Source organism: Pyxicephalus adspersus, chromosome 4, assembly GCF_032062135.1.
Source record: "Pyxicephalus adspersus chromosome 4, UCB_Pads_2.0, whole genome shotgun sequence".
Taxonomy (NCBI): domain Eukaryota; kingdom Metazoa; phylum Chordata; class Amphibia; order Anura; family Pyxicephalidae; genus Pyxicephalus; species Pyxicephalus adspersus.
The window spans coordinates 33,703,328-33,716,389 of record NC_092861.1 but is presented as its reverse complement, the minus strand read 5'-3'; the positions used below and the strand labels follow the sequence as shown (position 1 = coordinate 33,716,389).

The 13,062-nt window shown below is 36.0% G+C and overlaps 1 protein-coding gene across 1 annotated transcript in view; it reads left to right on the top strand.

Annotated features, from left to right (window-relative positions):
• PASK (PAS domain containing serine/threonine kinase) overlaps positions 1-13,062 on the top strand; it is a 35,470-nt gene that overhangs the window by 16,693 nt on the left and 5,715 nt on the right. Inside the window, exons 8-19 of the mRNA XM_072410120.1 lie at positions 869-1,001; positions 1,972-1,980; positions 2,100-2,255; positions 3,334-3,439; positions 4,440-5,476; positions 6,148-6,326; positions 8,963-9,130; positions 9,373-9,498; positions 9,757-9,891; positions 10,650-10,849; positions 11,825-11,958; positions 12,782-12,934. Of these exons, the coding sequence (XP_072266221.1) occupies positions 869-1,001; positions 1,972-1,980; positions 2,100-2,255; positions 3,334-3,439; positions 4,440-5,476; positions 6,148-6,326; positions 8,963-9,130; positions 9,373-9,498; positions 9,757-9,891; positions 10,650-10,849; positions 11,825-11,958; positions 12,782-12,934 (2,536 nt within the window). The remainder of the gene's footprint in view (positions 1-868; positions 1,002-1,971; positions 1,981-2,099; positions 2,256-3,333; positions 3,440-4,439; positions 5,477-6,147; positions 6,327-8,962; positions 9,131-9,372; positions 9,499-9,756; positions 9,892-10,649; positions 10,850-11,824; positions 11,959-12,781; positions 12,935-13,062) is intronic.

Here is a 13,062-nt window from a genome sequence, read left to right as displayed (position 1 = left end):
GTCATCCAGCTTTCAAATTTTGCTGAGCTGCGCATGCAATCCTGGCTTCCTTTGCACGTACTGGGAAGATCATCTCCAGGAAGAAGGTAGATGGAAGTGCACTGCAATGGAACATGCATAGGTGAGTATTGTGGGTTTAGCTCTGCGTTAGGTCTAGTATTAAATAACATGACTTAACAAAGCTTCCTAAATGGGCTTTACCAGCCCTCCATAGCTCAGAATATCTTATTTGTTTCCTTAAATTTCAGACCTTCAAACACATCCACAGCTAACCAGTGTATGCAAATAAAACTTGTCTTTGTACCTAGATCCATGTGTTCTTCTATCAGTTTAATCTTTTAGTTTCTTCTTTTTTTAATCATTTTAAGACGCATATGTATTATAAGTGGGACCAGTATTAATGCATTTGGTATTATTTTAGGTAATATTTTCTTACCTGTAAAATATTTATAGTGTTGCTATTGGTGCATAGTACAAGAGAAGCAGTCTTTGTTCTACAAATAAACAGTATCACTAAGGCAATTGTTCTCTTCCAATAATTGGCTCGGCCGATATCTTACCAGAATCTGGTATATGTACAGCGCTCGTCGTCCATTGTCTGAACGACTGTACTGGCGGATCCACAGTTTATGGACAACGAACGATCATAATGGAAGTAAAGGGAGAGAGAGCGCAGTGGGGTGCAGTTGTTAGTTGTTGGAAAGGATGGCGAATGATCTGGTTTAGCAATTGTAAACCTATCATGACGTGCTTAAGTTATCTCTTACCCTGTAAGAAACTCCAAGTATAAACTATAACATAGGTGGATGCTGATTAGCTTCAATTTGTTTTATAATTGTTGTATTTTTGTTTGGGCTGCATGTTTCAGAACATTACTTTTCTGATTCCTGGATTTTACCACTACATGCGAAGTGCTGAAGAAGAATCATTGCTGCTGACACCTCCAAAGGACATACGAGCTCCAGCCAGATCCTGTGAGGTCCTCTACAGTAGTGAGCCTAGTAAGAGAATCATTATAGAGTACAGATGTTTTATATTAATTTTTTCTGAAGTGGAACAATTAAAACTATTCAAGCCTACTGTATGCACTAAAAATATTACTTTGAGTTTAGTAGGACTCTTTAGTGAAGGAAAGAAGGTTTCATACACCAGACAACCAACTCCCATACATACAGGGGCATATTTAAAAAGCAATGAATGTGACATTCGCCAAACATTTACAGCTAGTTGATCATTCACTCTTATTTAAAACGCAAGCACCAGAAAGAGTCACCTGCAGTGAATATTTTGTAAATGTTAGATTTGCATATAACCGATCCTCTTTTACCATATTCCATATTACCATACCATATTCTCCTGGCTTTACAATACCATTACTCCCCAAAGTTTTACATTATACACCCATCAATTATAAATGCAGTATTAAACATGCAATTGGTAAAATTGTAGTTAGTGCTACAAAATCAACAAAACAAGTTCCAGATCAGAAGATAAGTGCAACTGGTTTCTAATACCTAAAACTTCACTGGGTAACCACAACAGCCTGATTGAGTTCATATTGCCCCTGTGTCTTTGCAGTGTAGCTATTATCACTCAGGCACGAGTAAAAAATAAAATGATCTGGAGTTCTGGAAAACCTTCTGCTAAGCAACAGCACAGAGGGAAATTGTATTTGCTCAGAAATAAACTGATCCATTGACACATCAGTAGAGCTAAATATAAAGCAGTAAAAAAGAGTGAAAAAAAAACATACGATGTGCATCATAATAACAATAAATTATATTTATGTATTTTTTATACAAAGAAGAAGATTTCCACCTATACATATGTTATATATCACATAGGCCACATCCCTTATTGAACCCAGAAAAAAAGCTGTTATATGTTTTGCTCTGGTATCAATTTTCAATCACATCTAGTTGTTGTTACAATTCCTTCAGTTTTAATGTTATTTCTATTGGTCAATTTTAGATGGAACTTGAAGCAAACTATATTACCATACTGAAATCTCACAGCTGAGCCACACGTTTACACACCAGCTCCCCTGCATGCTGCAGTTGGCGAACATATAACAGCCTCACTGCCTTGACTACCGATCTGTTCCCCACCACTGATTCTAACAGAGAGTGTTGCTAAAAACACAAGCATCAGATTCTCTCGCCTCTCTCCTGTGGAAGCGGATATTTCCGCGAAACGCGTAGAGAATCAACCCGGAATGTATCCCTCACAGGGACACTCTGAAAGGAGAGATTATTGTGTGTAATAATAATGGTTTTTATGTATTGGAAATTAGCCTTTTAATGTAAATATTAATACAATTTTGTTATTTTTATATTATATGTTGTTGATATTAGCTTAAAAAATCCCGCTACAAAAATTGGTGTTCTTCACTGTATGTTCTTTTTTTTTTTTTTTTCTATGTATTTTTTATAAAATTATTCCTATTCAGACAGCCTTTTGTAATAGGGGACATCTCTTGTATAATGATGCAAGCACTCTTTGGAGTCTCTTATAACATAGCAGGGGTGAATGGTGGGTAAGGATATGTATCTTGTTCCTTATTTGAAGGTTAAATTGCTCAGTTTCCTAATGCAAATTGATAACACAATGTGCAATGCTAATAAATACAGAGTACAAAACAAACAAACATAAACTGCTAGCTCACCGTTATAAGAATATACAATACAATGATAATATGGTTTTCCATGAGTAATTTCCTTATTAGAAAATTGCATACCTCTGTTACAATTGAACTACAAGTGTGGGTATAGCTCCCTCCTCTTTGCTTTGTATGCTATGGAATTTAAAAAGACCCGTCCAGTGGCTTTACCTCTGCACATACTGTATAAGCTCAGTTTCACTTAGTGTCCTAAGGAGAATGGGACATTTTTCCCAATGTTGGTGTCATTGCCCACTGCTCATTTTTAGAGACTGCTTTTTTATGCCCCTTATGTTAGAGAATAGAGTGTTGGGCTTCCAATAAACGCTGGGAGAAAACCGTAAAGTAAACAGTACAAAAACAATCCTTTTTTTTCATTGTACCACTAAACGTTTATATTTTACTATTACGTGTGTGTGTGTGCCTGCCAACTGTTCCCTCTCTTCTCTGCTGCCTTTGTTGAACTCCACGCTTGCTCCACTGCAATATATCTGCCGGCTCTGTATTGCCAGTTCTTACCAACATGTAAACATTTTCTAGGGTTAACAAAGTGCTAAGTATACTTGTGTTGTTGCCTAACCTAATGTCATGTTTTAGAGACTATATTCAGGTAATTAGATTATTGCTGTGAAACATGTGAAATACATGTTTTTGCTTGTGTTTCCTATTGTTAGGTGCAGGGATATCTGTACAGAGATGCAAATCTGATGATCCTTTGGAAGGAGTTCAACATCCTACTTGTCGTATTGTAGTGAGTCCCTCATCACCTCAGTCTACAAGGTATGCTATTTCTTTTTTTTACTGCTAAATATAATCCTGGTCTATAACTGTCAGATACCAGAGTCAATAAAGTATTTGCTATGTGAAAGCTAAATGCCCACATTAAGGTGATTATAAGTATAATCTTGGTAATAGCTTGAGGCTCCTGTATACTTCCTTTCTGGATGCAAAATAACTGATCTGAAGACAATTACGGGTATCTCCAGTTATTAATTGCTTACACTTTGCAGTTTTCACCTAAGGAAAAACACCTTTTGAAACTATTCTGGTTGAATCAGAATCAGCCAGAATTTGTTTCCCTCCCTTACTGCATAATCACGTAGTAGGCTTAATATCATAGAGAATCTTAGTCAAAGAATGTGTATATGTGCTGAAGTTTTGAAGCCCTATGTGGCTTACTGAAGCTTCTTTGTATGCATGTAACAAAGACAGTACTGGAAGACTAGGTTTAGGGGCATTCAAAGTAAACATGTGAAGGCACAAATATTGGAGTTATCAGTGCTAATTTGTATTGAAAAGATCAGGCTCTGAGGTTGTGATCTTTGTATTGATGTCACTATTTAGACTCTGAATTAACACAAGTGGGTGCTAAGACTTTGTAGACTTCATTTTGCACATGTTTTTGGGTCAGTAACTTCATATGACAATCCTACAGCCTGTGGCTTTAAAAACTAGACAGGAATAGCAAATATCTCAGAGTTCTTTTTAATTCTCCTTAAGTGGAACAATATTATAGGTATTTCATGATTGGTGTATTCGCTTGAGGGGCAACTAAGATTTCTGTATAAGAAGTGTGCTGACAAGAACATTTACCCTTGATCCATGGGCCCATTCAAAAAAAAATAGGGATTCTGATTGGTTGGTATGAGCATCAGTACCTTTAATGAGAAACCCCTTTTCATATACAGGTCTCCAATTCCTTATTGCCTTATATAATGCATTGAACTATTATAAACAGCACATCATCAAGAATGACACCTTTTGTTTTTTCTTTCTTCAGGACAGCTGTTGGGCAGCATCAGTTTGCTTCCACGTCTCTTCCAGATCAGTGCAGCTTGGGTATGCCAGGATGTTGTCTGTCTCCTGAAACTCCAGTACAGGATGAGCAGTTGGACAGAGGACCAGCTGTTGGGAAATGCATGCTTCATGACCTCCTTCCAGGGGTGGATATGGAGCCACTTACCCACTGTTTGAAAGGCTTGAGCTTAACTGGAAATTACAATAAGCAGAAAGCAATGGATGTAAACAAGCCTAAAGATTATCTAGATGCCTGTCTTGGCTTGGAGTATGATGAAATTAGCTCCAGTCACTGTACTACTTCTATGAACAAAAAACATCCACCACCTAATTGTGCCCCAGTTACAGCCCAAGTAATGTCATCTTTCAGCCATTCTCTATTTCCAGCAGTCGCTCCTTCCAGTTGCACCGAGTCTGCTGGGATATTGCAACATGACACTCCTCTGCCATCTGTAGATGTTTCCGAATCCAATAATTTTACTTGCACAGATCAAGATATTCCCTGTATGTTGCCACTCACTTCACATCATCTTCCTTTATGTCACAGTAGCCCAGTAACCAGTAAACAATCATTTCCACAAAGAAAATCCTTTAAAAACACAGACCCTCCACCACACTATTCATCATCTGCAATACCTACACACAGTCCTGAGCATAGTGCTGAGGATGTGTATACAAACAATATCCCTTCTACCGACACAGAGACAATGTATTCTGCGCCACAGGGCCTTCTTCATGCGTTGGATAATGCTCGGCCAGAACAACATATAGATGGGTTAGACTGTGACTTACCCAACATATCCCAAGAGATATCTTCAAGCCATATTGGGGCAGAGACTCCTAGAGAAGAAAATTCCCAGTTTACCTCCACCCCTTTGAAGAATGGGTCTGTCCGTTCCTTGGCGCTAATGCCTACAATCCACAGCCATGATTTAGTTCTGCCAACCTCTTCTAATAATGGTGAAATTAAAGAAGGAAACTTTACTGGATGCTGTCATCACCAAGATGGCTCCAGACTCTGTAAGCAAATTTTTATTACTATTTTTACACCAAGACATTTATGACAAGTCAATTGATTCTTTTTTTTTAAGTGATAAAAAATGCAGAATAAAGCTCAGTTCTTTATTCATACACATAAGTTTATAAATCGTATATAAATACGTACATGTACATATGATGCAAAAAAAAAAAGTTAATCTTACTTGGAGTATACAGGATACTTATCCATAGTGTCATAGCACGAGATTCAGATTGTAACAAGGCAGTTGAAGATATCATGAGTATGCAGCACTCACTAGATTGAAAAATGATGGGATTAATTTTACTATTCTGTTACTAAAATACTACTACAACTGTGAATTATCCTTTTTTGGTTTATTCATATTTCTTTTTTTCTAGTTAATTTTTTTTATTTTGTATAGCAGTTACCATGTCCATGTCCAGTTAAACATTTTTATTATTGTTGGTTAAACACATCCTGGAAATGCATAATAAATATCTGCTTTTTCCAGTTTATGTAGCATATTGTGCTAAATTGTTCATGATAGGAGATACCTATAATTGATAAGGCATTAGTTTGAAACTAGAAAATTCCAGAGTGCCATTTGAAGCCATATAATATACATTATATATACATAAATATTTTATTTGAACCAGAGTCTTGTTTTTAATAGTTTTTCTCTATATTACAGATATTCAGTTTGAAGTGCATTCTGTCCTCTCAGATGGCTCGCCTTTATTCAATGTTTGGGTAACCAAGGATTTGATGCAGAGCCAGAGAGAAGCGATAGCTAGAACACAGCTTCTGCTCTCCAGTCTGGCAAGTTCTTCGCAATCATTGCTAGAGCAGTCTGAACGAAGTCTTGGAGAGGTTGGTGCAATCGGTGGCCTAATACTGTTAGCTGTCTTTTCTTGCTGGTGCTTTTTATAGACATATTTACTTTTCAGTTTGTGTATATTGTAACCCTGTAAGGTAGTTTATGCACAGTACTTGGCAGACAGAGTTATACGGCCAATATTATTAGCCAACGAGTGCAAGCCACAGCCAAAATTAGAATAGTCTCGAAGTTCGAGTAAGATCTTATGTTATAATATATTGTACCTGTAACCATCGGATAAAAGCTTCTGATCCCGGCAGCACACAATTAAGGTAGCCACTGTGTAAGTAGCAGTCCTCTTTTTTTTGTGGTTTGACATTGCTGCCCCACCAAGTTACAGCTAGAGCTGTACGTTTAACATATAACTTACTTCCTGTTCATTGAATCAGTCTAGCAGTGCTTGGTGAAGGGATCTCCGACCCCTGCATAGGGGGACTGCCATTTACATAATGATAATAGTGGTCCTCCCTGTATTGTGCTGCTGAGGCCTCAGAATTTGTTGCTGTTGCAGGTAAAAATATATTATTGGATAGTAACACAATTAAAAATATAGTGAATGTTTCCATGTACTCTATTAATAGGATATAGCAAAATATTTAATTTGAGATTAGATAAGATTTACAGGAAACATTTTAAACACTTTTCACCTACCTAAAGTCTGACATACATTATTTATTGACTTACAGGGCCTGATTTATTATTACTTATTCTTCAAGGCTGGAGAGGATACTCTTTTGTTTTTAATATTTTTTTATTATTATAGGTATTTTCAATGAGATTACAATTCAACATTTTTGAACATTGGGTATCAAGGCAGTGCTCAAGAAAAACAAAAAACAAAACATTAAATCAAACAAAGCTGTAATAAATAGTCAGCCAACACAGTTGTCCATCTTGTATCAGGAGAGTGGCGCTTAAGGTTGACCAAACTAACAAGGTCTAGGCTCCCAAGGCCCCAGACCATAGAAAGCATACACTTTTATCAGTGAAGCTGGGTGATCTAGCAAACCTTGAATGGATCTGGCCCAGGATTGAAAATATTTTCTAACAAATAGCAAATGACTTTTAAGAAATTCATCCTAGGTTTGCTGGATCACACAGATTTGCTGATGAATGTGTATTCTCTCCAAACTTAGAGAGCTTTATTAAAAATGGCCCACATCTTCTCATTTAAGTGACTTTGTAGTTTTTTATTGACATAATGTTGTATAAAGAATGGTAACAATCTTACAGGCATATTCCACAACCCTAGATGTAATAAAGACCCTTAACACCCTGAAAAAGTTCTGCTGCTGAGGCCAAATAAAGTGTAGTAAAAAAGATGAAGCATAACTTTGTGTTGTAGATAATTCTGCTCCAAAGTAGTCATATCATGTCAGGGGAGCCAATTTAAACTCTTCTTATCCCTTTCAAATCAGATGATGTTGAAAACAAGAAAAGATAAGTCACCAGAAGTATTTGTAGGGGTTTTAGTCACAATTCTAGTTGTACCATACTTTTTGATTCTAGACATGTAGTCATGTGCAATAATGCCATCACTAAAATTGCATTCATTGTAATACCAGCTGTTTAAAGCATTATTCTGACAGGTTTTGATGTGCCTCCAAGTCATGTCACTTGTTTATGTTTTGTGAAATCTAATATAAAATGGCAAATTTTGTAATCTCTTATAACCCAATAATCGCTATTAAAATTACATTTCATTAAGGTTTATATTGCTGATATGCTGGTATTTATCCCTAATTTACTAGAATTTTTGTAATATGTTTTGTAATAGTTTCTAGCCTGCTGGATATATATTATAAAATGTGTGTTTTATGGTACATCTTTCTGTTTGTCCAGCTGGGGTCATGATTGAGCTACATATTGGGCCTGATTTATTAAAGCTCTCTTCAAGCCTGGAGAAGATAGATTATCATGAGTGAACCTGGGTGATATAGAAAACTGAAATGGATTTATTAAAATTGTTTTCTTTTTTTGGCAAATGTTTTCAATCCTGGAACAGATCTATTTCTGGTTTTTAATCCCAGGCTTTTCCATCATAATCTATCTTCTCCAGTCTTGGAGAGATTTGGTAAATCAAGTCCCATTGTGTAAAGATGTATTTTATTCTATGCAGCATGAACATGGTTTATGGAAAGATTGTTTACCTGTATGTGTACAATTGATACAATGCTTTACCATGCTGGGAGTTGGGGTTTAACTTCCTCTTTTTTTTTTTTGTTTAGCATGGCCCAATATTATAATGTCTTGATAATATTACCATTTTGTTGAGTTAAAACTTGTAGTAGGAGTTGGAATAAAATGTCAGAATTATGATAACGTGAATTTATCTGACAAGCTCGGACTTTGTGTTGCTGGGTTTAGGCTGCTTTCTCAACTTTGTGATCAAATACTTGCAGAGGTTTACATAGCCTATGATGCTCAAATTATGCTACTTTAATAGAATTTGGATACTTACATTATATTCCTCTTATCTGCAACTTAGTGATATGCAATATCTGTGCATTATATCAACATCAAATAAGTTATTACCTATATTGCTAGAAGTACTTCTGAATGTTCATTCTAAAAGACAAAAACCTCACAGTTAGAAATGTGTAACCAGGACTTTGTTTTTGTATCTCAGCTGATCCGCAGCAGTGCTGAAGCTGGACACTGCACCGAGATCCAAGATCTGCAAACACTAGGCGCCTGTGATGGCGAGTATGACCAGCACTATGAGACGCTCTACCCTCTCGGAAAAGGAGCATTTGGCTTTGTATGGTCAGCTAAGCACAGGGAAGATGCAAAGGAGGTCAGTAGATTTTTCTTATTGAAGTTTTGCAGAAGTTGGTGTTTTTTTTTTTTTGGGGTAATTTTTAGAGCATTTCACAAAAGAAGATTGAGTGAACTGAAATTATTTCAATTAAAAACATGTTACAAAATGTAATAAACATGCTTACAAGCTACCTATTTTAGCTTTAATAATCTCTTACTTAAGGCGCTCTTAGTTAGAAAGTACATACATATGCCTAATACTATATAATGTTTCAATAGGTTGTAGTAAAATTTATTCGCAAAGATCGAGTGCTTGATGACTGCTGGGTGCAGGATTCTGAATTTGGAAGAGTAACACAGGAGATTTCTATTTTGTCCAGGTTACAGCACCCCAATATTATCAAGGTAAGTTTAATGTTTGTTTATAAATAAAGTTTAATTAAATTTTTGCTATGTCTTGAACACCAGTAATTAGTGCTGATTACTATATAGATGACATTAGGTTTCTGTTATAAGACTTTATGTGTAAATATCATCTTACATAGTTGTAAAAATATGGGTTACCATCCCTTTAATTTGCTAGATTTATTACTCAATAATGTTCTGTATAAAGGTATAAAGTAGTATAATGTTCATATGTTTACTAATTTCTATGATTTCTAGGTTCTGGGGGTGTTTGAGAATGAGACCTTCTTTCAACTAGTAATGGAACTGCATGGAGATGCTCTTGACCTCTTTGACTTTATTGATAATCAGCCAAATTTGGACGAACCTCTTGCCAGCTATATCTTTCGACAGGTAAAAATGCTTTTGTTTCTGTTACACGGACAAATGGAAAATACTGTTCATGTTTTTGCTCCATATTGCCTACAATTTTCCTGAGCTGTAAAAGTACCCAAATAATGAAGGCATAAAAAAAATTAAATAAAAATAAATAAATAAAAAATGTTTCACTCTTGGTACCACTTTTTACAAATTGAGACATATTAGTGGTAGTCGGGGGTTATACACTAGGGTGGTCTACAGTTTATGTTTTTGCCCATGTCCATTTTTTAGTTACGCATCTTTCGCATCTAGTATTCCAAATAAAATAAGTCCTTAAAATATGCATAAAGATATTTATGAGCAGATTAGTTGGAGTTTTTGTGCAGTAAATCATTACGTATTGATACTGCTAAATTTGGCATCAATGACCTCTGGTTACAAAAGGTTAAGATATTTAGGATGCTGAGGTTGTTAGATATCTACACTTTAACGTTTTTTAGCTTTTATGATTTCTGTTTCTGGTGTTTTGTTCTAAGTTTTGACAGCTTCCCTGAGATTGATGCTACATGTTTTCCCTAGTAGGTGTGGGTTTAAAGTTGAAGTGGTGTTGACATTCTGTTCCTAGCAATTAATTTCTTTGTACACAACTTGCTTGACACCTTCCCAATGGTTATGCAAAGTAGGCTCTAAAAAGAGATAACTGTATATTAGTGTAAAGTGAGTGCAGCCCTGATAAAAAATCATCAAGAAAAGCTTTATTTTGAGCATTAAAACCACCCCTTTTTTTGCAGTTGGTATCAGCAGTGGGATACCTACACAGTCACTATATTTTGCATCGGGACATTAAGGATGAGAATATTATCATTGCTCCTGACTTCACTATAAAGCTGGTTGACTTTGGCTCTGCAGCTCGTTTACAGCCTGGAAAGCTGTTTTCTACCTTTTGTGGTACCACAGAATACTGTGCACCAGAGGTGCTACTCGGCAATCCGTAAGTGTATTGTATTTACATATTTCCTATATAGGGACCAATAGGTAAATCATATTTATGTCAAGCTATTTTAAGGATTGTTGTATTAAATTACAGGGGACCATAAACAAGTACAGTCATTTGTCTTGTACAACTATTATTAATATTATTATTAGTAGTAGTAGTAGTAGTAGTAGTAGCAGTAGTAGCTTTGGACCTTAATTGGTTTACTTGGTAAGATTAGGAGTCGTGTACTAAATGCACTAGCAATATAATCAGAATTTATCCCTTTGTGGTCCAAGTATAGGAACCTAGATTATCTCATTTAGAATACTGCTCATTGCAGATCTATATTAACCACAACACTGTTTAACTTGGTAAGGTTTAGGAATCCGAATACTTTCAAAGTGCGTTGATTCAAAATTATGTTCCTACTGAGGCAATGGAACTAAACAATAAAAATAGAGATTTTCAGTTGATTTCTCAAGTGTTATGATTAAAGCTCTTAATTAGTGAAAAATTCCAGCATTTCAATTTACTGTTTTCTCATAACCTTCAATATTTAAAAAATGTTGAACAGTGCAATTTCTGAGCATTCGTCTCTGAACTACAGCCAGGGCCATACATAATAGACTTTATATTAGGCATCATGAGAAGCGAGGACAGGATGAAAAGAAATTCTAAAGAATGTACAAAGAACACCATTTGCTTTCTTTGAGGTCAGTCCAGCTGGACACAGGATTATTTTAGACATGTATTTTGGGGAACACAGGCTTCTTATATATAACAAGCATTGTTGTACTAGTTACTAATGGTTCAATGTTTAAAAAAAAAACAGTGGAGCAGAATATTGGAGAAATGTGTTTTTTTCATGAAACTGTTTCAAAGACACAACAAATATGGCTTTTAAACCTAGTAGTAAGACCTGTATCACAGTGTTTTGTTTGCACTATACCAGGTGAATTATTTTAAAGGTACATTTTTACACTATTTAAGGTATCCTGGCCCAGAGCTAGAATTGTGGTCTTTGGGAGTGACTCTTTATACCCTCATTTATGGTGAGAATCCTTTCTGTGAAGTAGAAGAGATCTTGGAGGCAGAACTGAACCCTCCATTTGCTGTATCCCAAGGTGAGGCAGATCCTTTATTGCAAAGTTTGATAATCTAATTGTACACACTACAACCTAAGACCTAATATGTACTATGGAAGACTATAACATAAGACCAAGTACACACTATGTTAGACTACAACCTAAGGCCTAGTACACACTATAGTGGACTATAGCCCAAGGCCTTATTATGTACTATGGTAGACTATATCCTAATTTACCCCATGTATATATTAAACATTTCCAAACTTCCATGGTTACCTACAATGACCAAAAAATACTTACCATCTACACTATCCAAGACATGTAAAAATTTCAACTCACATCTTCACTGCCACAAAAAAAGTCTTAAAAGATTGAAACTTGGTTACCATGGAATGATAATTCTAAGCCTTCTTCATTCAGTTCTTTGTCTGTCACATTGTAAACTGGATACATTTTCGAGAGCTTAAAGTTGTTCAGATGTCAACATTCCTGTACACTTTTACTCTTTGCTTCTTCATTCTTTTTCTTTCCTTCCTCAACCCTAAACTTCTCTGTCATATTGCCACAGTTTCATCATCCTTTCTTATTTTTTGAATTGCCTACATAGACTTACACTACCCGTCCCCAATCATCCAGTTTCCCATTTCATGGAAAACACTGTCCAATTTGCCATTTCATAGAACACACACACACTGTTGACGTAACTGTTAAGCAGGGTGAAGTCTGTATGCAAATCTTTCAGAAGAAACATAACAGCCAGTAAAATAATAATTCTAAGGCATTGAAAGCTGTTAAAACACTTGTTGAATAATATTTTATTTTGTTCACTAATTGCTAATTTTCTACCATTGAATTCCAGAATTGCAAGACCTCATTTCTGGTCTTCTTCATCGTGATCCTGAGATGCGTATGACTCTTGATGAGCTCCTTAGGGACCTTTGGGTGACACAGCCTGTAAACCTAGCTGAATATACCTGGGAGGAAGTATACCCACCTGCTAGCTCCCAGAAAGGTGAGAACTACATAGCCCGTGTTCTCCCCTGAAATTTTTTTCAACTCAGTGGGTGGTCAAAAAGTGGGCATGGCAGCATGTGACAAATTTAGTGTACCCAATTGTTGCCATAGGAATAGAGTAACCTC